The sequence below is a fragment of the Ictidomys tridecemlineatus genome, chromosome 4 (assembly GCF_052094955.1).
Source record: "Ictidomys tridecemlineatus isolate mIctTri1 chromosome 4, mIctTri1.hap1, whole genome shotgun sequence".
NCBI lineage: Eukaryota > Metazoa > Chordata > Mammalia > Rodentia > Sciuridae > Ictidomys > Ictidomys tridecemlineatus.
In genome coordinates this window covers 135813376-135839930 of record NC_135480.1, presented here as the reverse complement: position 1 = coordinate 135839930, position 26555 = coordinate 135813376, and the positions used below count along the sequence as shown (strand labels likewise).

The 26555-nt window shown below is 37.1% G+C and overlaps 1 protein-coding gene across 10 annotated transcripts in view; it reads right to left on the bottom strand.

The window, feature by feature from the left end:
* Nucleotides 1–26555, bottom strand: part of Prune2 (prune homolog 2 with BCH domain) — a 259799-nt gene that overhangs the window by 12531 nt on the left and 220713 nt on the right. For 8 of the 10 annotated variants that reach the window (XM_078047452.1, XM_078047450.1, XM_078047456.1 and 5 more), the window contains exons 12-16: nucleotides 17132–17305; nucleotides 11234–11336; nucleotides 10462–10593; nucleotides 8881–8967; nucleotides 3451–3549 (exon numbers count right to left, since the gene is read on the bottom strand). In XM_078047452.1, coding sequence (XP_077903578.1) covers nucleotides 3451–3549; nucleotides 8881–8967; nucleotides 10462–10593; nucleotides 11234–11336; nucleotides 17132–17305 — 595 coding nt within the window. The remainder of the gene's footprint in view (nucleotides 1–3450; nucleotides 3550–8880; nucleotides 8968–10461; nucleotides 10594–11233; nucleotides 11337–17131; nucleotides 17306–26555) is intronic. The other 2 variants (XM_078047448.1, XM_078047451.1) reach the window with 1 other exon arrangement.

The window sequence follows — 26555 nt, the reverse complement described above, 5'->3', positions numbered from 1 at the left end:
AGGAAAATGAGCAAATGGATGGAAAAATGACAGATAAATGTTTTAAATGACACTCAAACTGTGAGAAAAAAATTCTATCCAAATAATCATCAAATTGGCTTTGGGGAGAAAACTTATTTTCTTTAGATGTAATCAATGAGTTATAATTTAAAAATAAACACTGTCAATCCTCACTCTTTGTGGATTCCGTATTTGCAAATTTGCCTGTTCACTGAAACTTATTTGTAGTCCCCTAGTCAACATGTGGCACTTTTTTGGTCACTTGTGAATACGTGCACATCGCCAACTGAGGTCATGTAGGTGAGGCTCTGCCTTCTTGAGTTTCACACTGTAAACAAATGTCTTTTTCTAGTTTACTTGGTGATGTATTTTCCTCACTTTTGTTCTTTTGTTAGTGATTTTGCTATTTTAAATTTCCCCCAAAATGTTGTGCCAAAACGTTGCCTAGTGTTGCTGTATACAAGAAGGCTGTGACCTGATTCACAGAGGATATATGTGTTAGAGAAGATCTGCTTAGACACATGTTGTAGTGCCTTGAGTTCAATGCTCATGAATCAACAGTATATACTAATAAGGTTTCTTTAAACAGAAAAATACATAAAATCAACTAATATTTTGAATGGGTTATAAAAATGTTGTGACTGGAGACTTACAGAAACCTAACCCTGTATTTTCCCTAGGAATAATAGTTCAGTATTTACTAATTGGCTACAATGATTTTATGGAACCTAATTGCCACAGATAATGAGAATTAACTGTAAACAGGTGATTAGTCAATCAAATCAATCAACCAATCAGTCCCATTCCTGGTTGGGCAAATTTTCCATCACGTAAGCCCTTTGATGACAGACTCTATCCCAGCTGAATATTGGTCATGTGATTAGCTGAGATCAAGTCTTTTGTATGTTATTTAGTAACAGAAAAATGTTATGGCTTGTATCGTTTGAAAACTACATAATGGGAAAACAAAGACCAGTAACAGAAACAGCAGAAAGGACATCCCAAGGAGATGGATTACAGAAGACAGAAACACGGACAAGTGGGAGAACATCCCGGCTGCTAAATATCTATCTCCAAAAGAAAATCTTTCTGAATGGGACCCTTCTTCCTGAGGTAACTTTTCCCACATGAATCCCTGGAGAACTGATATACGCAGACAAATTAAAACAGCCTTGGTCATATTTCACTTTTCAATTAAATTTCCCCATACTGCAGTGAGTATCCAAAAGCAACATGATCGTAATAAATAACATTCTAGATTACCAACTCTGCCAGGTGGTTTCCTGAATGTTTGAAGTACACTGTTCTCATTCAGTCTTCAGGACCATCCCATGATGAATGAATTACTTTCCCATTTTACAGATGCTGAATCTAAGAGTCAGATAATTTAGTATGTTGCCTGAAGTCTCAGAGACATTGAGAAATAGGAGGGAAGCTTCAAATCTAATAGCCTCCAAAGCCCATTCTCTTTTCATTCTATTATCTCTCCCACACCATGGACATATTACCTTATTTACCTGGAAAATGACCAATGGAAGAGAGAAATGTCATGTCATCTTTTGCAAAATAAGGCAGCATTATAGGAGATGCATAGCCAGTATTTTTTAAATTTAAAGAGTAACAGTGAATTTTGGAGATTGGCAGCAGGCCAAAGCTGTGAGGAGTGCTGGTTGTGGGAACTCTCTGATGTTGCAGAGGATTAAAGCCAATGTTAGGATATTACAAACACTCTGCTTGATTCAGCTGAGTCCACTGACCATTATACGTCCATCAGTATCCTGTATTTATGCTGATCTGGGAGATGGAGAAAAACCAGAATGCATTTATCTACTTCTGAGCTTTGAATTTAGATGGACAGTTTAAGGGAGATAAGAAATTTACAATAAAAAGACATGGGAATTTGGGTGCCAGGCTGACTTGGATTTGAATTCTAGTTTCATCTCTTTCTGGTTCCTACTTATTCTTTCCCAAAGTAAGTTCTTCTTCTTCTTCTTCTTTTTACTTATAGATGGATACAATTCCTTTATTTTGATTATTCAGTTTTTATTTTATGTGGTGGTGGGGATGGAACCCAGTGCCTCACGTATACTAGGTAAGCATTCTACCACTGAGCTACAACCCCAGCCCACAAAGTAACTTATCAGGACCATCTATAAAATGGGGGTTTACTATGAGAGTTAAATCAATGATATAAAATTAACTCCTTTATGGCAGGCACATCATAACCTAATAGACATATGTTATTTAGGTTTTATGTGTGTGTGTGTGTGTGTGTGTGTGTGTGTGTGTGTGTGTGTTGCTGGGGATCAAACCCAGTGTCTCACGCATGCTAGGCAATCAATCTACCACTGAGCCACAATCCCAGCCCTAGACACACATTAATTGATAATCTTTTCCTTCTATTTTTTTTTTTTTGTTGTTGTTTGTTTGTTTTAAATGAGAGGACTGTTTTGGAGCTCAAATTGGGAGGAAAGTTTTGGTTCTATCTCATTGAGGAAGCTATGCAATACTTGTCTTTTTTTCTTTGAACTGATGGTGAAGTCCCTTTCAATTCCAATCAAATTAAAACTGGTGAGTCAGATGCAGTGGAAGGAAAAAAAAGGTACACAAAAAGCAGTGGTTCTTTGCAACAACATAAAAGATAGGAAATGTTCATTCTCAAGTGTCTCCAATTTAACATCCAACTCTAAGTACTTGTTTCGTTAAATTTTACTCTTATTTTGGAGCAAAGCTCTGAGACCTTCAGCACCCATGCTTTCCCTTAACAGGCTGCCATGTTACTCTGTACTGAGCAAGAAAACCACCCTACCCACCACTGGGCAAATGCCCTCTGCCTTCTTATCTTGTACCAGAAGGGAATCATGGGGGGAAAAGGAGATTTAGAAGAAAAGAGAAAGAGTTATTTCCTTGTATTTTCCTGGAGTCTTACAGACAAATTTCTTCATATAAGACAATAATGAAATCCAAACTATGCTAAGATCCTACTGTTTATGTACAGAGTGGAGGTCACAAGTAATGAATGTACTGGTTAATATTAAATTTATACTTTCTTCAAAGTGAAAGCAGAATTCAAGGTAAAAATGAACAATAATTAATCATTCCAAAAGAAGATTATGTAAATAATGATCTGAAAGAACAGTAGTCTAGGGGCTGGGGATGTAGCTCAAGCGGTAGCGTGCTCGCCTGGCATGCGTGCGGCCGGGGTTCGATCCTCAGCACCACATACAAACAAAGATGTTGTGTCTGCCCATAACTAAAAAATAAATAAAATTTTAAAAAAGGAACAGTAGTCTATAGTTTAAGGGAAAACTATACATATTTGATAACATTTAATATTTATTTAAAATATGCAACACTATTTCCCCACTATTTTAGAAAGGAGTTATTTTCCATCCACTTCTTCCACAAATATACTATTTCTTACCAAATATTCAGAACGATCAGACTTACTTGATGATACTCTCTGGAATATGGATGCAATCCATTGGGATCAGCCCGCTGAGTTCTGATAAGCTATTAACATATTTAATTTTACTGCTGAATTTTGAACTAAAAGAAAAAAAAAAGAAAGAAAAACATTATCATTAGCTGCTACTTCTCCATTCTAGAGTCATTGTCTCTCCTTTAAAAATCTTTTTTGTTTGTGTGTTTGTTACTTTTCTGGTGCTGGGAATGGAACCCATGACCTTACATATATGAAGCAGCACCCTAACCCTCTGATCTACACCCCAGTCCCCAAGTTCTGATGTAACACCTTGGCCCAGTATTTTAAGAAGAAAGCTTAACACTATTTGAATAGTCATCATGGGTCAGACACTGTTTTGCTGTTGCCACTGTTTTCTATTTTTTTAACTTGACAAGAAAAAACTGTAAATATTTATTGTGTACAACAAGATGTTTTAAAATGTGTATGCATTGTGAAATGGCTAAGTCAAGCTAATCAACATAAGTATTACCTCACATACTTATTGCTTTTGGGGGTAAGAACACTTTAAATCTACTCTTAACAAGTTTTTTTTTTCTTAGTAATTTTAAAAGCTAGAATGCATTGTTATTAATTACAGTCACCCTATTGTACAATAGCTCTCTTGAATTTATTTCTCCAATTGTAATTTTCTATCCTTTGATGATTTTCCAACCCTAGTTCCCAGGGACCACCAATCTATACTGTATTTCTGAGTTCAACTTTAGTAGGTTCACATACAGTGGTCCCTTACTTGCTATGGAGAATTGGGTCTAGGATCTCCCCCAACATACACATACCTCGGATGTCAAAATCTAATGATGCTCAGGGCCCTTACACAACACAATGAAGTATTTGCATATAACCTATGCATTTCTCCCTATATACTTAAAATTATCTCTAGATTATTTGTAATACCTAATACAATGTAAATGCTATATAAATAGTCGTTATATTGCATTGTTTTAGGGAATGATGATAAGAAAAAAGTCTGTGCATGTCCAGAGATACATTTTTTTTGTTTGTTTAATTTGTTTAATATTTTCAACCTGCAGTTAGTTGAATCTGCGGGTGCAGAACCCATGGATATAGAGGGCCAACCATATAAATGAAATCATGTCATATTCAGCCAGGAATTATTTTAAGTGAATATATATATATATTTCTACTTATATATTTCTTTCTATAGCCTAGAGAGGTAGATACTATAATTATCCTTTTGTCAGTTTTTAAGGATAAGGAAGCTGAGACCAGGGTCTCACCATTAGTAATTGGCAGCACTCTGGGAAACAAAGTTTCTGACTCCAAAGTCCATACTCCTGACCACTCCTCACATGGCTTCCCCACAGCAGCTGCCTCTCTGAGTAGTCACTGGATTATGTTTTATTTGACTGTTTGCTTATTTATTTGTTTTTAACAAACAAAAATTGTATAATGAGTCTTTTCATTATCTACCAAGGTTAATAATATTAATAATATATGTAAATATATATATACATATATATATTAGTTAATATATTTATTTATATATGTAAATATATGTTAACAATATATGTAAACTCAATTTTATCTTAATTTTGTAGTTTCATTTTAAAATACTTTTTTTCTTCCATAAATTTTATTTTTCCATATTTTTATTGGTGCATTATACTAGTACATAGTGGTAGGATTTGTTATTTCATATTTGTACATGTGTATAATATAACAACAAAATTTGATCAATATTATTCCCTAGTATTTCCCCCATTCCTTCCCTTCCTCCCACTTTCTGGTGCTTTCACTCTACTGATATCCCTTCAATTTTTTAAAATTTTAATTTGTTATATATGACAACAGGATGCATTACAACTCATATTACACATATAGAGCACAATTTTTCATATCTCTGGTTGTTTTCATTTGAAAGTTTTAATTTGTAAGTTTTCATTTGAAAGTTCAATCCAACATCAAAAAAATGTGTTCCAATAATTGGATTTGAATTACAAACAGCTTGCCTCTAAGCAGGTTCATTTTAGATGTGTGTAAATGTATAAGAAACAACTTGGAAGGATATCAGTGAAACTCACTGATAAGAGAATTTGCTTCTGGGGAATTGGTAACTGCTGAAGGAAGAATTTAGTCTTACCTGTAATAAGAAGATGCATTTCTGAAGAACGTGTTTTCTAATATTTGTGTAATTGCAAACTTATTTTTAAAATATAAAAATTCCAGCTGAAAGTGAATTTGCTCAAAGTTCTAACATTCTCCATAGTTTCACATGAACACACCTCCCTAGTCTATGGGATTGTGCTGATCTGGGTGCCAATAGCACTGTCACACGTGCTTTTAGCTACTGTGCATTCTGGTAAGAAGTTTTTTCAAGGCTTTTTTATTTTTTCTATATATCTACCTTTAATATTTTCCTTAAGGTTCTGACCCTGGGCCTGTGGACTATGACTTCTGGACAACCTTCCTGTCCATAAAGTCACTCCTATCTTTCTTGTTAAATCTTGGGCGAACCCATATCACCAGTGATAGGCTACATTAAGCATCTTTCTTGCTTTGGAGTGTGTGAATGAAATTCAGGGTTTCTTTTGGTTGTTGTCTGTTGTTTGCAATGCTATAGATCCAACCAAGGGCCTTGTGCATGACAGGCAAGCACATTACCATTGAGCTACACCCCCATCTTTAAGTTCAGATTTTGCTAAAAGCTGAGTGGATAACCAAGAATCAGGAAAGAAATCATGCAAGAAGAAAGCCTCCAGCTCCAAGGGTTTGCTCCTTGGAATTCACAGCTCTCCAAACATGTTTTGTTCTATCCTGCTTGGTGTACTTGAATCTGCTCTTTCGTCTGCCTGGATTGCTCTTCTTCCTGTTTTCAGCTAGTCAATCCTGGCAGGGTGTTTCAGTTGCATCCTGTAATGTATATGTTTGCTTATCTGCCTATGTCCACTGCTGGATTTTGAGATTCTTGGGGACAGCAGTGAAGCTGTGTAAGTTTTCAGGTATATAGAAGACCATTAACTCATTCTTTAAAATAAATTTGCCATAATTGAATACAAAAACATATCAAAAAGATAGTGCACCATGAAATAGGGTTCATCCCAGGAACGCAAGGTTGGTTCAACATACGGAAATCAATAAATGTAATTCATCACATCAATAGACTCAAAGATAAATATCATATAACCATCTCAATAGATGCAGAGAAACCATTTGATAAAATACAGCACCCCTTCATGTTCAAAATGCTAGAAAAACTAGGGATATCAGGAACATACCTCAACATTGTAAAGGCTATCTATGCTAAGCCCAAGGCCAACATCATTCTAAATGGAGAAAAATTGAAAGAATTCCCTCTAAAAACTGGAGCAAGACAGGGATGCCTTCTTTCACCACTTCTATTTAACATAGTTCTTGAAACTCTAGCCAGAGAATCAGACACACAAAAGAAATTAAAAGGATACACATAGGAAAAGAAGAATGCAAATTAGCACTATTTGCCAACGATATGATTTTATACCTAGAAGACCCAAAACATTCCACCAGAAATCTCCTAGAACTAATAAATAAATTCAGCAATGTAGCTGGATACAAAATCTACATCCATAAATCAAAGGCACTTCTGTACATCAGTGATAAATTCACTGAAAGAGAAACTAGGAAAATCACCCCATTTATAATAGCCTAAAAAAGAAATACTTGGGAATAAACTTAATGAAAGAGGTGGAAAACCTCTACAAATAAAAGTACAGCATGCTAAAGAAACAAATTAAAGAAGACCTTAGAAAGTAGAAAGATCTACCTTGTTCTTGGATAGGCAGATTTAATATTTTCAAAATGATCATACTACCAAAAGCACTATACGGATTCAATGCATCCCAATCAAAATCCCAATGACATTCCTCATAGAAACAGAAAAAGCAATCATGAAATTCATCTGGAAAAATAAGAGACCCAGAATAGCTAAAGTAATCCTTAGCAAGAGGAGTGAAGTTGGTGCCATTACTTATCCAGACCTTAAACTATCTACAGAGCAATAGTAACAAAAACAGCATGATATTGGCACCAAAATAGACTAGAAGACCAATGGTACAGAATAGAGGACACAGAGACTCACCCACATAACTACAATTATCTTATATTAGACAAAGGCGCCAAAAATGTACATTGGAGAAAAGATAGTTTCTTCAACAAATGATGCTGAGAAAACTGGAAATCCACATGTAACAAAATGAAATAAAACCCCTATCTCTCACCATGCACAAAACTCAACTCAAAGTGGATCAAGGACCTAGAAATTAAACCAGAGACTCTGCATCTAATAGAAGAAAAAGTAGGCCCAAATCTGTATCATGTCAGATTAGGCCCCAACTTCCTTAATAAGACTCCTATAGCACAAGAAATAAAACTAAGAATCAATAAATGGGATGGATTCAAACTAAAAAGTTTCTTCTTAGCAAATGATACAATAAATGAGGTGAATAGAGAGCCTACAGAATGGGAGCAAATTTCTACCACTCGCACATCAGATAGAACACTAATTTCCAGGATATATAAAGCACTCAAAAACCTTAACACCAAAAAGCAAATAACTCAATCAAAAAGTAGGCCAAAGAACTGAACATAAACTTCTCAGAAGAAGATATACAATCAATCTACAAATACATGAAAAAATATTCATCATCCCTAGTAATTAGAGAAATGCAAATCAAAACTAAGATTTCATCTCACTTAGTCAGTATGGCAGCTATTAAGAATACAAACAACAATAAGTGTTGGAGAGGATGTGGGGAAAAGGCACACTCATACATTGCTGGTGGGACTGCAAATTGTTACAGCCAATCTGGAAAGCAGTATGGAGATTCCTTGGAAAACTTGGAATGGAACCACCATTTGACCTAGCTATCCCAGTCCTCACATTTGCTCAAATTCACTGAATTAAAAGCAAGAATCCTCACATTTGCTCAAAATACAACTCTTGAAATGGCTGCCTGGACTCTTTACCTAATTTTGGTGACATATATGATATTTGTTCAGAAGAAATGAAACAAAGAAAGACAATACTGAACCTCATCAGTATTTATTTTCCATTTTCATGTTATTCTGCTTTCCTATCTGTTATAAAATAACATATCATTGAAAAAGTTTTGTCTATTTCCTTTTCTAATGTGGCATGGAAGTCCTATCACTTCATGTTCCATGTTCATAGGAAGCAATTTAGAGGCTGTGTTTTACAATAAACGGGGGAATATTAATATTCAAATATTAACTCTTAATTAGGGATTCCTGATGTGTAGAACAAAGTATCTTTCCAGGAAAGGTTGAGGCAAAATAAATTTTCCTAAATACTCTCAGCTTATAAATTATTTTTATAGAATAATTTATATACCTAAAAAAATCTACTAGTAGTGCTTTTACTAGAATGATAACTGTACCTTATAAAAGGTCGTGTCACCGCAAGGATTGTCCTGATGAACCAAGAAGGATGAACAATGATGAATGATTTCAAATTTTTGCGCAATCTATTTTGAAGAAACAACAAAAAAAATACCTATTACTCTTAACCCATTTTCAGTGGGAATTAAATAGAAAATAAATCCCCAAATAAGAATATCTCTATTCTTATCTGATGGAAAGTACAAAATTGCCATGATTAACAAAAAATGTTTTTCAAGACATAATTTGAAACATATACGATTCAAATCTCATTTTCCTATAGGAATAAATGTAAAATAGAACAGTAGTATTATTGGAGTGCATACATCTATAGTCATCATGGTGTGTATTTTGTTAATGATGCTTTTCATTTTTGTCAATATTATCTTTACTCTTTTGGAAAAACATGTTTTGTTTTGGTTTTTTTTTTTTTTTTTTGGTTTTTTTTGTATACCAAGGATTGAACCCAGCTGTGCTTAGCCACTGAGCCACATCCCCCTCTACCTTTTTAAAAAATTTTTGAGACAGGGTTTTGCTAAGTTACATAGGGCCTTGCAAAGTTGCTGAGGCTCACTTTGAACATGCGATCCTCCTCCCTCAGCCTCCCACGCCACTGGTATTACAGGTGTATACCACCAGGCCCAGCTAAGAATGCACTCTTAATAACAATTTTGACAATTTATTTAATCTTAGTAAGTCTTGTTTTTTTTTTTCTTCTGTATAAAGAAAATTTACCATTTTAACAATTCTTGGTCTTTACGCACATTTTTCAACATTAGTAGCATTATATTATTAACATTGGTATCATAAAACAGGTTTGTTTCATAAATAACTGGGCATTCTCATGTTCTTATACAAGGGGATGTAATACATACTAGATATCATAAATTTGTATGCTTATTATATCAATTTTCCTGTACATGGCAATAAAATGTTTTTTCCTAATAAAACCAGTACGGGGCTGGGGATGTGGCTCAGGTGGTAGAGCACTCGCCTGTCGTGCGCAGGGTACTGGGTTCAATCCTCAGCACCACATAAAAAATAGAAATAAAAAATAAAGATGTTGTGTCCACCAAAAACTAAAAAACAAATATTAAAAAATTCTCTCTCTCTCTCTCCTAAAAAAAAGAAAAGTATGAACAGAAGTATCTCAAGGACACAAAAGCACTGGATACCTTGAACGGACAGTGAACACTGAAACACGAGCACAGTGGCTCTGCAGACCACCATTGTCCCAGTGCACAAAACAGCAACCAATTCACATGATACCACCCAAGAAGCTCAGGTACTTTAACTGATCTGCTCAAGTCACATATCTATATGGCAATAGCACATGCATAGTTTAAAACAGACTTGGTCTGCTGAGTTTGACTATTCACAAAATCTGGGAAGGTTGTACTTTATTTCAACTTTGAGGTGTCAAGTGACACTTTTATTAGTATTTCTATAATTTATTGCTTTAAACATGCATAACTCCATGTTTTTAAAATGTGACTGCATATTTGGTAGACTAAAAGGAAATCTGATATGAGAGCTGTTGAAGGAGTCGACCCAGTAGTTAAATAATGGAGTCCACATACCGTCTGTCAATCATCTGGTAGCATTTCTTCATCCATCCAAGCCCTGGCATCTTCCTTCTTGGGGTAGCACCATTCAGATACACAATCATGTAGTCTTCAGCTACCATCAACTCTAAAGTACTTATTACGTATCTGATCACAGGAAGGAAAAGGAGTTTTTCAGTTTCCACGTGAAGTATTTCATCCTGTTCACACCATAATTATGTAACAAATTACAGAGTGAATGACATTTTAGTAGAGTTGTGATTTATTACCACTTTATCTCAGGAACAATGCAATTACCTAAGATCATTTCTCTGAGGGTACTACTCATTTCTTTGTATGGTTATCTAATTTTTGTTTGTTTGTTTTCTAAATTCAGATACCACAGAAAAATACATGAGTTATAAATCTGACTTTCAGAAATGATAACTATGTCATCAAACATTAAGGGCAACTCATATTAAACAAGGGCAGAGATAAATGAAGTCAAGTTGTCATCAGTGGATTAAGAACTTATTATTCAGGAAACAAAAATAATACTTTGTGCAAAGGAAATGTTACAGACATTTTAGAGGGAGGCCAAACTCTGCTCACTTTATTTTCCATGAATTCTACTGACAAAAGAATTCCTTTAAAGGTTCTAGCCTCTTAAACAACATTCCTTGACAGCAATCTTATTAACTTTTTATCAAAGACTCAGGATACTCTACATCACCTACTTCCCTTAATTGCTTTTAAATACCCACAGACATTTATTTACTCAAAGCACTTTGTCATAAGTATCACTCACAGGAAAAGATTTTCCATGACATAGTGGTAATCCGCCCGACTGCTGTCTGGCAGAAAACAGGCGGCAAACACAATGATGGCATTTAGGCCGTCCCCATAGTATCCTGGGGGACAAACAAAAAGACATTTGTAACCGATTGAAAGCTCTTAACAAGATCCTATTGATAAATCTGAAGATTTGGCAAGTATGTGTATGGAAATGATAGATATAGCATGAGTTGACTAGAGTTCTATAGCATATACACATATAATTATCTTTTGATACTCAAGTAACCTGTTAAATATATAGTGTGAGCATATTTGGATGATTTTATGTAATATACATAGTTGTGCATGGCACGTGTATCTATACCTATCTATCTCTTTCATATATATATATATATATTCAACTTATCAAAAAAAGTAACTTTTTTTCCTCCAGAGCTTATACATGCCAGGTAAGCACTTCACTCCAGCCCCAGGCAACACTGTTTTTGCAATTTATATAATACAAATTTATTTTTAAAAGCTAATTTATATAATATTTCTTCATTCTGATGGCTAAGAAAGAGGTTATATTGATTCTTTTTAGCTCTTTTTAGTTGTAGTTCCCAATTGATTCAGTTTGTCACTGAACTGCAATATCATCTCACACCCACCCACACTCCAGTAACCAGATACTAGTCAACAGACATGTACAACACCTTTCTTTGATTTCAAGGCCTGGTCACTTGGGTGTAATACCTCTGGGACCTCTGAACTCAATAGGTAGCATAAGGTGTATGAGAAAAGTTCTAGCCAGGCCTAGAGTAACTGAGCCCAGAATTCAGAGCCTAGCCTCTTAGAGAAAGGGGCACGCTCAAGAAGGGCCTGGCTAAATTCTCTTTGAGTTTCATAAAAATAAGTGATTTGGGAAAACTTGAGAATTACTTCCTAATAATAAGATGGTGAGGGTGGGGAAGTGCTGTGTGTAGGTGATGCTGAGGAAATAGGAGATGCTCAATGGAAGTCCGTGTGGCCATTGACCTTCAAGGGCTAAGGAACATGTAGACACATCTCAAGATATTATTCCTGACTTTTGAGAGATCTGACATCATTTTGGCATTGTTCTGTCTTTAAGCAAACTTTTTATTCCCTTAGAGCTCATCATTGAAATTCATGGCAGGTGTCTGTCAAATCCCCGTAGGCAGGAGTATAGAGCAAATTGCGTCTTCAACACTGAAACTGGGAAGCGATGTCCTGTATTGTCATTTGGGTGGGGGGTGCTGAGTCTTGAACCCAGGGCCTCACACATGTTCAGCACACATTACACTGCTGTGTCACAACTCCAGCCCTAGGCAACACTTTTTTGACTTATTATTTTTTAAATAGCCTATCTTTTTTTAATATCCCAATTTAAATATCATCTAGTTCTGGACTACAGAATCATGAAATAGAGATTCCCTCAGAGTTTTGAGAAGGACAGAACACACCTTCGTGTCTGAGTTGGTCCTCTCAAACTCAGTGTTGCACTTTTTCAGAATTCTAAATATTCCTCTGGTATAAAATGCTGACTGGGTATAGATTTGGATGGGTTAAACAACTCCTAAAAAGCAGTTTTAATAAGATGTTCTCTACAAAGAGAATATGACTCTACTGCAAGGCGGTGGGGGAAGGACGAAACCAACCAAAAATACATCCAGCTGTGGGCTTGTGAGAATTACTAATTTGCGGTTGCTGTATCTGGTGTTATATTCTACAAGATGCTACCTATGGAAGCAGCCACCCTGGAACTCATGTTTGTGAAAGAGCATTACAGAAGTTTCCCTTCTGATGTTTTGCTTTAGTTCCAACTTTTCTAACACGTAGGCATTTACCAACTTATCTTCAAAATGCAAATATGAAGGAAATGGCAGAAAGAGATATATTTTAAATCAAGAAAAGCTTGTTCTACCAATTTCATTTCTGAGGATTCATTACTCAATGGAAATCCACGAAGGATATGGTGACTTAGCTAACACCACAAAGATATGCATTTTATACTGAGCACAACAAAAACAGTTCATTAAAAGAGAAGACAGACATAATGAATCCAACAACAAAAAAACCCAAAAAACAAATAAACACACATCTTTATAAATAGGGCTGTCTGGCTCCAGGGTATCAGAATATTTTCAAGGTCATGGCTGATTTTGATTTCTTTTTTCTGGTTTCTGTAAAATTGTTTTTCTGTATTTTTTTATTGGCCCAACATTGTAATTTTTTATTGGTGCATTATAATCATACATAATAGCGGGATTTGTTGTTACATATTCATATATGTACACAATATAGCAATTTTTTTTAAAAGAAGAAAGACGGGGGTTTATAAATAGTAGCTGAGAAGTCATCTTAAACGGCAATTAGGCCCCTGTATGAATGCTACAGATGGTGCTCTCCAGAACTCATTTAGTGGAAGGAACACTGAGGGATCAGTGTACTGCTTCATGATCACTGTCTAAGTGAGGAATATTTCTTTATATAAATATTGCTGGACTTTTCAAATAGAAATAGTTGCTCATACTTTAGGTTAGAGTTGCTGTAAGAAGGGAAGAAGAGGTAAATGGGAAAAGAAGAGAATAGGAGAGAAGGTGACTTAGGAAAGGAAGCAGAAGGAAAACATTCCTCATGAAAGTTTTCCTCCTAAGTCAAGAGTCATCGTCATCGGGCTTCAGGGAACACTTTGGGTAATGCCTGCTGGCGAAGTGCAATAACTAAAATGAGTGGGATCATTTGCTCATTGCCCCCACCCCCACTCCAGAGGCTTCCTGGGTAAATTTCTATCCTAAACTCTGCAGAGTTTCAGGTGAAGTTGCCTGCTGGCAACAGCATAACTTATATGGAGTTTGGTTTTTAAAATATTTACTTTGTCAGACTCTCTTCCTTATAAACATGAGGTAGACAGGGTACATGTGGTGGGGGCGTGAACAACCCCACCAAGGAGCCTCCTTGGGCTATGCAAGCCTTACCTGAGGTGGCACAGACAGGCATGAAAGGGGTGTAACACAAGTTTGCTGGCCAGCAAATGGAATGGAGAGAGAAGGAAAGACGTCACAGTCACAACCCAAACACACACACACACACCAGCCAGCAACTCTTCTCCGCATTCTTTCCAGGATCATCTGTCCAGCAACACTGCAGAGAAGGTTACCTGAGTCTCCTATAATGAAATAAAAGAAAAAAAAAAAAAGAACAAGAAAGGAAACAGGAAACTCCTTGTTAAAATTCTTTGGTGTGATTGTCCTTGGTTATTTAAATGTGTTCTCTGTTCTAAGTTGAAAAAAGCCACTTCTGGCCTCCACATGACCCCATGCCCTTGACTGAGCAAAACTAATTATAACACTTTTTGCTTTTTTTTTCCCCCCATTTAAGCAGGTGGCAGGGATAGTGTTTCTGGGATCATAGGAAGTGAACACTGGTGTTGTGATCACCTTAATTCGACTGGTGAAGTAACTGAAGCCCAGAGGAAGTAAATGACTGGTAAGAGGCAGAGGTCACTAAGTGGCAAAGACAGGCCTTAAACTCACAGGTCTGCATTGTGTACAGGACTTATGACAACAGCTCATATCAAAGTCGCCAAAGCTGAAGACTGAACTATTTGTTCCAACCCACGGGGAGCACCTGGCAGTGTCGGACTTTGGGGCCAGCTTCTGCAACTCTTTTGCTAACTCCCCTTCCAATGTACCACACAGAACACTGTCCACAGTTCCCTAAGGACCAGAGGGGGAAAACGGCCTCATACCAAAAAGGCAAAGCTCCAGAACAAGGCTCATGCTCACTGAGGAGTCTGCTTTTTAAATGCTCATCAGAAGCCAGGATGACAAACTCAAGAAATCGGTAACCAAGAAGCTTTGTCATCTAAGATCTGAGAGAGGGATCTAAGTTTCCAATATGGAAGACAAGTCTTTGGCAAATTCAGAAGTAACATCCAAACACTCTTTACCTACAGGATACAAAAGCGGTTGAGCATGTAAGAAGGTGGTCTCTTGCTGATGGACCGGATGAGAGCAGCCAGAGGCACGTTCATGCAGGTCAGTGCCTGGAGGAGGCTGAGGTAAAGCCAGGGAGAGCAAAGGCACCCTTCCTTTCAAAACAAACTGCACAGTCACACAGACAAAATCAAGCTTGCCACACATAATGGAGGGGAGGAAATGCCAAGGGCAGGAGGTGGCAGGCACAGAAAGCTCAGCAAACCAGGTTAGCCCTAAGGTCTCAGGTGAGTTTCTAGAAGCTGTGACAGGCAGAGGCAGTGGCTCCTCCTGACCATCTTGGTACTGCTGTTAATCACTTTGTCCTGACTTAGGCTCCAGGTCGTTGGGCTTAACCCATCCACCCAGCCCACTTGACTTCCCAGGAGTTGACAAATAGGTGATTCTGCTGGGGGACTGAGAAAGAACTCAGCCGAGGACAGCAACATCAGAGCCTGCCTTCATCACAACATGAGGACCTTAAGAGCCGAGGGGGTAAATGTCGCCGGGATTATCACGGGGTGACTGATTTACTTTGACAGACTTTCCTGCATTTTCTATCCTTTTTAAAGAATAAACATAGGCCACACTTATAGTCAGCCTTTGTTTCATTGCCCAAAAGCAAACAAATCCAAAATACCCTATGGGTGGCACAAAGGAGGAATGACTCTCTGAGAAGATTTCGAGAGTGTTTCAGTTGTGGTTTTCACCCTAAAAACAAAAGGGTTTACTATAAGGTCACTTGTCTGTCACTTAGCAGGATCAGGCCAGCCTTCATTCCCCCAGAGGTGTGGGACAGGTTTCTCTCCAAGACCACTGTCCCTGGCCCCACAGCAGCTACCACAGGGGCATACTGCCATTTCAAGAGAGGCAAGGCAAACATGGGGCATGGCCAAGGGCTCCGACTGGCATTCTCCATCACTGTCACAGTTGGGTTCCCTGAATGGTACTGGTACTTATAAGAAGTGGCAGTGCATGGGACAGAAAGGGAAAGCTCTACTGATGGAAGAATGTTTAACTGAAATAACAAAACGTCCTCACGTTCTTTATAAAATAAATGTGGCGGATTTAATTCAGTGCCAAGACTCTTATTTCCCTGTCCTCATTGAGGAAGAGAGAACATAGACAGCAGCAATTGTCTTGTTAGCTTGCACTTTTTCTGGACCAGCTGGTTGGTTACAGTGGCACCTCAGGACTGCGGGAAAGGAATACATGCATTAGAAAAATCAAAAAGCCATGGATGTTTTCTGAAGTCGACAATGTTCAATGTGTTGCTTGTGCTCCTCTGACTTTTTTGAATCTCAAATTAATCAAGGCTCTTATGCCCCTACAGGCCTCAAGAAAGCACTGAAAATACAAAATTTGCTTTCCCCTTTCCTGGTCCCTCACTAAGCAGGTGGAAGCATTCACAGGGATTAGAAATTGTTGGACCTAGATTTGAAAAGCAAACTTTAGGTAGGAGGAAATAAAGTACCAGGCTGAGTCTAAAAAGATTCCCAGAAGCTTCTGAAGAGAATTCAAAAGGCATTTTATAGAAATGAGTTCCACCAGGTCTTACTACAGGACATGGTATTACACACTATAAGCTATTCAGTTCAACACTGTTGATAGGAATTCCAAACAGACATTAAGACATTGGACAACTATGGCTTCTGAGAAATTTGGACAGATTATAACATGGCACACAAAGACCTTTTTTACATTGAAAAGTTTTTGTTGTTGTTGTTGTTTTTGCTTTTTGCCATAGTAGACTTTCAAATTTTTAGTGGATAGAGGATAACGTAACACACTTAACTCTCTGTTACCTGAACACAGACTACAGAACAGGGTGTCTTTGGGATGTCATGTTACAGAGAATCCTAGTTTTATTTATTTCTCATTTAAAAATATGGCCACCCCTCCCCATTTCCCAGATTCACACACAGCATGACTACCTCCGTGAGAAATGACTCTCCTGTAGGGCTCGATGACCTTCATGTCAATCCGTTGCTCTTGTTCTCCAATCACCACTGTCCTCCACAGCCGGTTGTCTTCCCGTTCCTCTTCAGCTGTATATTCTGGAATAGACTCAGACTCTTGACCAGAATCTTTGTTGGCTGTGGAATCTTCTGGAAATGAAGCACAAAGCACAAGGCTGAAGGAGCAAGACTTCCACAGCAGAAGTAGCAAAGCGATAGGATCATAAGCTACCTCATGGCAGAGCCTGCCTGGTACAATACCGGCTATGTGCAATGTTTATAGAGCTTAATATCACCCTCACCACATAAAGTCCACCAAGTGAAGTCTGTTCTATTGACTGGACAACCACATCCATTGCTAAGGCCACACTGAGGTGGGGTTAGGTGAGTCTAGAGCTGTCTTGGGTCAGTTCAGGCCCAGTGGAGGATAAACTGGTACCAACTCTTCCTTGATCATGCCAGATTAAGACTGTAGGTCTTGCTATGGGTGAAAGATCTGATGGCTCAGAGTGTTTCAGGAACTATAGCTTGTGATGATATTATTATCCAAGACCCTTGCTCTCAGACTCTTAGAACAGGGTTGAATCCCTTTCTCTATTGGAAGCACATCTGGACATAAATTTGCTATTATTTCCCACACAAATATGGAAATATTTCTACTTCCAAATATGTTGCAGAAAGGTTTTATAGTAAGGGAGAAACAAATTTGTAGACCAGAAATATATCAAGGTCCCAAATTCATAAGACTCCTAAATTTAGGGGTTCATAAGACAACAAAATCTTACTGAGTATTCTTTATGAAGAAATTTACTCTTTGCACCCCAAAATGTAACCATTTTGTCTTTCTTTAACTTGTTTTAATTAGTTACACATGACAGTACAATGATCTTGACATATCATACATTTGAATCAGATCCATTTTGTCTTTTAAAAGAGTAATCGGTGATTGCTTCCATTTTTATTAGCAATACTAGTAGAGTTCAGCAATGGTTATTCTTTATATCCTAAAGTAATTTGAAGGAAAAGACTATTTATAATTATCACCGTAATCCTGAGATATTGTCATTCTTATTTTCCTATTTGTGAAAAAAGACCATTGAATCTGTACTGCACCTTCCTTATATTTCTCCTATAGCACTTTGATAATAACAGCAATATTCTTTAGTATTTGACATCTTATACCAGGCACAGTAGTTTTAAAATATATATTAAGCCAATGCAAAAACTGAATCCAATGTAGTCTGTCTCAGATCAAAGAGTCAGTAAGCAAATAGAGTTAAAACCTTTACCTTTATGCTTTACCTTCAATGCTTCTAAGTTATCACATTTGCCTTGACTGTATGATTTTCATTCTTATTTATTTTATGAAGAGGCTGAGAGTGTCTTGGGCTAAGGAACTGAGTCTAAATTGCCTTCAGTACTCACCTCCACCAACACACACTGCACATAGCTTAGAAACCTACTTACTTAGCATACTCAATAAAAACTGGGAAGGTTAGTGGGTAAATAAAGGCAAGTTTGGGCTAGTTCCTAGAAATATAGGTAATCTGTAAGGGAGCCACAACAAAGACACTACATTCCAGAACACTCTGCCGTTGTTTCATATTCAAAAGTGTCTAATGACCCATGACTTGAAATAGGAACAAAGTTTGATTGGGAAGCAATCCCAGCCATTTTTACCAACACCAACAGCAACCACTACCCACAGAGCCTTGGCTCACCTCAGCTTCAACTGTTCCCACAGTGCCTGAGAGCATATAAAAACAGAAAACAGTCACCTTTGGTTTCCAAATGAGCACTATGTCACTTGTGCAAATCTACCTGACTGGAGTCCCTTCCTGCTTTCTTTCTACTTGGGTTAGTAATCTTAGATGCCAATCCCAGTTGTGTTACTGGGACCCTGTTATTATTTGAATAAGAGTTGTCCTCCAAAGCTCCTGTTAACACAGGAATGTTTGGAGGTGAAGGGATTGGATTGTGAGAGCTGTTACCTAATCAGTCCATTCTAGTGAGAATGGACTGGGTGGTAACTGTAGACTAGTGGGGCAGGGCTGGAGGACATGGGTCACAGGGCATAACCTGGAAGGGTTCATCTTCCCCTTGGTCCCTTCCTCACTCTGTCTTTCTGCTTCCTGGCTGCCATGAATACTGCAGTGCATCCCTCCTCCCCTTCTGCCATGATGTTCTACCTCACCTTAGGCCCAGAGCAAAGCAGTCAGCCATCTATGGACTGAGACCTCTAAAACCATGAGCCCCCCGCAAAATTTCCCTTCTCAAAATTGTTCTTGTCAGGTATTTTGGTCACAGCAATGCAAAATTGACCAACATTGACCCTATATTCCATCTTGCCTCAGCTCCCTCAGAACCTGACGTTCTGATGTGGGTTTGTCTTCTGACATTCCTGTATACACAGACCCTTGCTTGTGATGAGCTTGCCATCCATCAACCCCTCTGCTCTGGTTTATGCCTGGTGATCTATGTGGAGTAAAAATAGGGATTGTTTTGTTTTCTATATGCTTTTATGGAATTTGCCTCACTAAAATAATTTTCTGAAGACCATATTTTTATTCTGGTTATAAAAGTAAAATATATACCAAACAAATATAGTCAACTGAACTTTCACAAAGGAATCAAGGCACTACAATGGAGTAAAAAAAGTCTTTCCAGTAAATACCACTGGAACAATTGGACATCCATTTGCCAAAAAAAAAAAAAAAAAAGAATCTAGGCACAGATCTTAGACCTGTCACAAAAATTAACTTAAAATGGATCAGTAGACCTAAATGTAAAAAGTAAAAAATCTTAAAACTCCAGAAGATAACATAAGAGAAAAATATAATTGATCTTGGGTACAGAGATGACTTTTTAGATATAACATCAAAGTCATGAGCCATGAAATAAATAACCAACTAGCTAACTGTATTCAAACTAAAATTTGTGCTCTGTGAAACAATGTTGGAGAATAAGAAGACAAGCCACAGACTAGGAGAAAATATTTACAGAACACACATCTGAGAAAGGACAGTTATAAAGTATAAAGAGTGATTAAAACTCAGGAATAAGAAAGTGAATAATTTTGCCTATTAAAAATAGGCAAATATAAAAAGATGTTCAAGATCATATGTCAGTAGGGAACTGTAAATTAAAACAATTAGATACCATTATATCTATTATATACCTATTAAATAGCCAAAAATCAAAACACTGATAATACCAAGTACTAGTGAAGACATGGAGTCAAAGGAACACTCATTCATTAATGTAAAATGGGAATGTAAAATGGTGCAGCCACTTGGAAGACAGTTTGATAGTTTCTTTTTCTTAATATTTATTTTTTAGTTGTAGGTAGACACAATACCTTTATTTTATTTTTTTTATGTGGTGCTGAGGTTCGAACCCAGTGCCCCATGCACGGTAGGAAAGTGCTCTGCCACTGAGCTACAGCCCCAGCCTCAGTTTGACAGTTTCTTACAAAACTAAACAACATACTCTTACCATGCAGCCCAACAATCATACCCCTTGGTAATTATCCAAATGACTTGAAAATGTATATTCACACAAACAACCAGACATAGATGTTTATAGCAGCTTTAGTCATAATTGCCAAAACTTGGAAGCAACCAAGATCTCTTTCAGGAGGCAAATGGAAAAATAAACTGTGGTACATCCAGACAACAGGATATTGGAAAGTGCTAAGAAGAGATGAGCTTTCAAGACATGAAACGATATGAAGGAACCTCAAATGCATGAGTGCAGGAAGCCATACTTATTGTGTGATTTCCAACAATAAGATACTCTAGGAAGGACGAAGCTTGGCAGACACTTAACAGGATCAGTGTTTGCCAAAGGTTAGAGGGGAGCAGAGATGAATCGGTAGAGCCCAGAGGATTTTTAGGGCAGTAAAACTATTCAGTGTGATATTATAATGGTGGACATACGTCAGTGTGATATTATAATGGTGGACATACGTCATTATATATTTGTTTAAGCCCATTGATATACACCAAGGGTGAGCCCTAACGAAAGCTGTGGCCTTTGGATGATAATGACGTGTTGATGGAAGCTCATTGATTATAACATACCACAGTGATGTAGGATGCAGCTGGTGAGGGGACGGTGTGGTGGGGGAATGAGGACATAGGGAGCTCTTTCTGTTCTTGCCTCTCATTTTACTGTGAACCCAAAATTTCTCTAAAAGTTTAATTGAAAAAAGGAAAACACATAAAAGTATAAGCAATACAGAAACTGCTCATAAAATAGGGAAAACTGTCAACACTGCTCTCACTCATTACTTTTGACGGGTACTATTTTTCCTTTGTCCACACACACTTTTTTTTTTGCCAATAAGTATGATTATCCCATATGATCTGCATGTTCTATACATACTGTTCTTTAATTTAATCTACCCAATGATACAATATGGGCATCTCAGGGAATATAAATCCTACTCATTTTTAAAAGGAGACTTCAAGTAGTTTCATTTTGCTGATGTCTTTTTTTTAGTCCCATGATGATGCAAATTTACTTTTATTTCATTTTTTAGTAAAGAATTTTTTCAGTATGTATCTGGAAGGCTGGATCAGTGGTATAAGCAGAAATTTTTTGTGTGGATATTTTTATCCTTGAATACACAACACCAAAATACATGCTGAGTGCCTGCTCCCTCCCTCTGTCATAAGCCTGGAGGCCATCAAAGTTCTTCACACTTGAGATTTAAGGTATAAATAATCTCACTGTTGTTTTAATTTGAATTTCCTTTTATTACTATATAAGGTGAGAATTTTTAAATGTTTATTGGCTATTTATATTTCTCTTACTGACAGAGAGGTACCTGTGACATGCTTTGCCTACAGTGGTCCTTATATGTTTGGTGTAGTTCTTTATACAGAACTTTGTCAGGCATAGTGGGGCATGATGGCACATGCTTGTAATCTCAGCAACTAGGGAGGCTGAGGCAGGAGGATCACAAGTTGCAAGCGAGCCATAGCAACTTGAAGAGATCCTGTCTTAATTTTTTTTTTTTAAAGGGCTGAGGACATAGCACAGTGGTACAGTGCCCCTGGGTTCAATCCCTGCTACCAAAAGAATATAAAACAGAAAGAACTCTATTTTGTAATTATTATTCTGTCTTGTGCTTACCTTTTCAATTTATTTATATACATTTTTGCTTGTTTTTTTTTTGTTTTTGTTTTTTTTTTGTACTAGGAATTGAACCCAGGGGTGCTTAACCACTAGGCAACATCTGAGCCCTTTTTATTTTTTATTTTGAGCCAGGGTCTCCCTAAGTGCTTAGGGCCTCATTAAATTGCTGAAGCTGGCCTTGAACTTGCAATCCTCCTGCCTCAGCCTCAACTGCTGGGATTACAGGTGTGTGTCACTGATTCTATCTACACAATAAAATTTTACTAAACAAAAATTTAAAATTTTTGTATAGTTGACTTGTTAAGTTTTTTTTTTAATCATGATATCATACTAAGAAAACAACCTCTATCTTAAAGTATGTATATGTATGCACACACACATTTTCTTATAGTTTATTTTTTAAAGTAGCATTATTACTTGTTTTAGTATAGAACCTTGGGGCTGGATGTTTTTTATGAGGTGTTATTCCTAATGTTTTAGGATGTGGGAGCTGGCCAGTTGCTGGGACTCCTCCTTCTTCTGCCCTTTCACTCAATTGATTTAAATGGGGTAAAGGGAATGATTTAAGAAATAGAGGTACACTGTGTTCTTTTAAGGTGTTCACTTCTAGAAATCAACAGTATAAGCTAGGAAGAAGTAAAAGTAGCTTTATTGAGTTTCTTGAGTTAGCAGTACTCTCCTGATCTCAATAATTCTTCTGCTATAACTATAAATCATCACCTCCCCTCCAGCATTCATTTTCTGACTGTTTGCAAAAACTTCCAGGTCTTATTGAATTCTCTGTCTCCAGGCTTTGAGAATTCAATGCTTCGTCTCACACCCTCTTCATTAAGAAATGCTTGCTTCCTTTTCTCTGTGATCATCTTTCTCCCTGGTTACTGTAGAGGATAATTAAACCCTCATACACAGTGGGGAGAGGTAAACTTGAACATTTCCTTTTGACTTTTGAGATGATCTCTAGCACAAGCTCTTGAATGTCCTATGCTATACAGATCACAGCAGTACTGGGGATTGAACCCAGGGGCGATTTACCACTGAGCTACACTCCTAGTCTTTTATTTTTTTTCCTAACTTTCTTAAAATTTTGAGACAGGGTCTCACTAAGTTGCCAAGGCTGGCCTTGAGCTTGTGATCATCCTGCCTCAGCCTCCCAAGTTGCTGAGAGCATGGACATGCACACTGTACCCAGCAGGGAATCCATTCTTGTGCTCCCAATGGACCAACTAGAGATGAGTTCAGATGTGGCTTTGCTGTGGGAACATGCACCTGTGTAGCAGGTTCGTTTTCTATTGATGGTCTTGCATGGATAAAATGAATACTCTTAGAAGCTACTCTGTACTTTTCCTTGTTATAGGAAAAACATCCAATGTACAATTAAGAAGTCTTTAAAATTCTTTGGGTGACAAACAACAAGGCAGCAAGTTAATCTGAGTGTAAAATCTGAGCAATGTGAGAATACCAAAAAAAAAAAAATATATATATATATATATATATATATATCTCCTCCTTTCAAAAAACACCATTACAGACAGCATAAGGCTGCTGTAGGTAAGACCCAGGAAACTTAACACTTGACTAGTTTATATGCAGAGTTAAAACAAGAAATTGTTTTTATAAGCTGGTTGCCTGTAGGCTGTGAAAATATGAAAAATCATAATAGGAATGTTAAATGAAGTGATTCCCTGATTATCTGGAAATAATATTGGGGGGCTTATCAACCCAGAAAACTGTCATTAGGAGTTAGTATTAGAAAAAGCAGCTTAGATAAGGTCACTAAGCATCCGTTGGGAAACTAGGAAGGAAAAGTTAAGAGGACATGAGTGTTTCCTATAACATTCTTATCAGGAATATGCAGGCAAAAATTCTTTACCATTTTTCCACTTCCCTTATAAAATCCTTTGCTGAGATCTGAGTTATGGTGAAAATTACTATGTGGTTGGTTTAGAAAATAGGAATAGGTCATATTTTTTTTCTGATCTTTGAATATTTTTAAGTTTCTAGGATTCATAAAGCATCTAAAAACACAAAGATAGTTTCTTAATATGAAAGACTGTCCTCCTAAGTTCTTCACTATTTACATATTTCTGACCTCTTAGGCACACTGTAATTATTAAGGGGAATCAAATCTTACTTATATTGGTAGCTTAAATTATATTTCTCAACTTTTTGGACGCAGCTATTAAAATGGTTTGAAAGTGAAGACCAATTTAACATCTTTTGATTGAGACTTAAAATTTTTTTCATATGCAAAATTGCACATGAAAAAAATGCACTGCCTACTGTGATTGAAAAGAGGCAAATGGCATAAAAGTCTTTGAGGCTGTAAAGACTCCTCAAATTGTGAAAATGGTTGGATAAAAGAAGGTATAGAGTGAAGGTGGCTATCATGTTGGCGTGGCATAGGTAAGCCTAATTTAGTAAAAGAAACTCTCCTTTTTGTCAGTATGTTCATAGGGATGTTGCATGGGCCAGAAATCACCAACAACAACTCTGGGCTTGAGTGTTGCTCTGCCATCTTCTAGGTATGTGACTGTATGACCTCAGGCAAACTATTTAACCGCTTTGTGCCTTAGTAGTCTCATCTCCCAAGTGGTAGAAAACATACCTATTTTATAGAGTTGCCATAAGGATTAAAATAGTTAATGCTATGAAGCACTTTGAATGGCTCCTACATACAGTAAGCACTCAAAAAGTGTTCATTACATTAGATTAATTATGCTTTTGAAAACTCGTACCTGAAAAACTCTAATTTTATTTAGAAGAAAATAAGCCACTAGTTCAAAATGCTTGCATGAGAAATCCCGAAAACATGAAGATTTAAGCATTTATTTCATGCTTCAGGATCAAAATGTATTTATATTCCTCCTTCATGTGCAGTTGTTACCCATGTCTACATGTTTATAAAATAAAGTTCTTCAGATGTACTCTTCAATACCTATGCTTTTTTGTTCATCTGTTTAAAAGTGTTTGAATATACACCTTTCATTTGGAAATCAAGGTAAATTTTCAAATTCAACTTAGGTTAAAATTCTGTCCTTTAAGATCTAGGAGAGGGGTTGTGGCCATTAAACTAGCTCTTTCAACATAATTATGTCAACTAAATAAAAAGAACTATGTCAGCAAGTGGCAGCTTTAATTACTAACTTGCAGCAGCCAACACCACTTTGCTTCACAGTTTTGCTATTTATAAAAATAAAAGGTTCAGACGTGGTGTGACAAAGCTCCCCACAGCAGGAAAGTAAAAGGGGGAGGAGAGGGAGGAACCCGCAGAGTCTTGCAACAGCTGTCTTCTAAGGGATCTTAAGTCAATACATTAGCAAGAAAAGAGCTGGGGCAGCAGTGGGGATAGATGGAGTAGCTAGGGAAGACTCACTGGGGTGCCAGAAACAAGTAGGAATTCAAGTATTCCTTTCTAACATCTCAGGAGGCTGAGGCAGGAGCATGGCAAGTTCAAAGACAGTCTCAGCAACTTAGCCAGGCCCTAAGCAACTTAGCAAGACCTTGTCTCAAAGTAAAAAATAAAGAGGGGTGGGGAGGTAGGGAGGTGGTTAAGCACCCCTGGGTTCAAGCCCTGGTACCAAAAAAAAAAAAAGAAAAGAAAGAAAGAAAACTTTAATTTTATATTTGTGTATTTCAACCTACAAAATCAAATATCCAGTTAAGTAGGCAGCCCTCTGTATCCATGGGTTCCAAATCTGCAGAGTCAACAAACTGCAGATGGAAAATATTCAGGAGAAAAACAAAACAACAAAAAACCTGCGTTAGTTGAATATGCACAGGAAAGTAAAAATATGGCATTTTTATCTTGACATTATTTCCCAAACAATAAACAACTATTTTTATAGCACTTATATTGGGTTAGGTATTACAAGTAAATGATTTAAAGGATGTAGGAGGGTACATTAGTTACATGTAAATACTGTATCATTTTATAGAAGGGGCTTAAGCATCTTCCGATTTTGGTATCTGTTTGTGGTCCTGGAACCAATCTGCCATGCATACCAGCGAGAACCTTAGAGAAATTCACAAACAGGGCTGGAGTTGTGTCTCAGTGGTAGAGAGCTCATCTACCACATGTGAGGCCTTGGGTTCGATCCTCAGAACCACATAAAAATAAATAAATAAAATAAAGGTACTGTGTCCAACTACTACTAAAAAGTAAATATTTTTTAAAAAATAAATTCATGAACATAATGAAAATTCAATATAAAATTTCTACTTAAACATAATAAACTTTAGAACAAGCAGCTTATTGCTT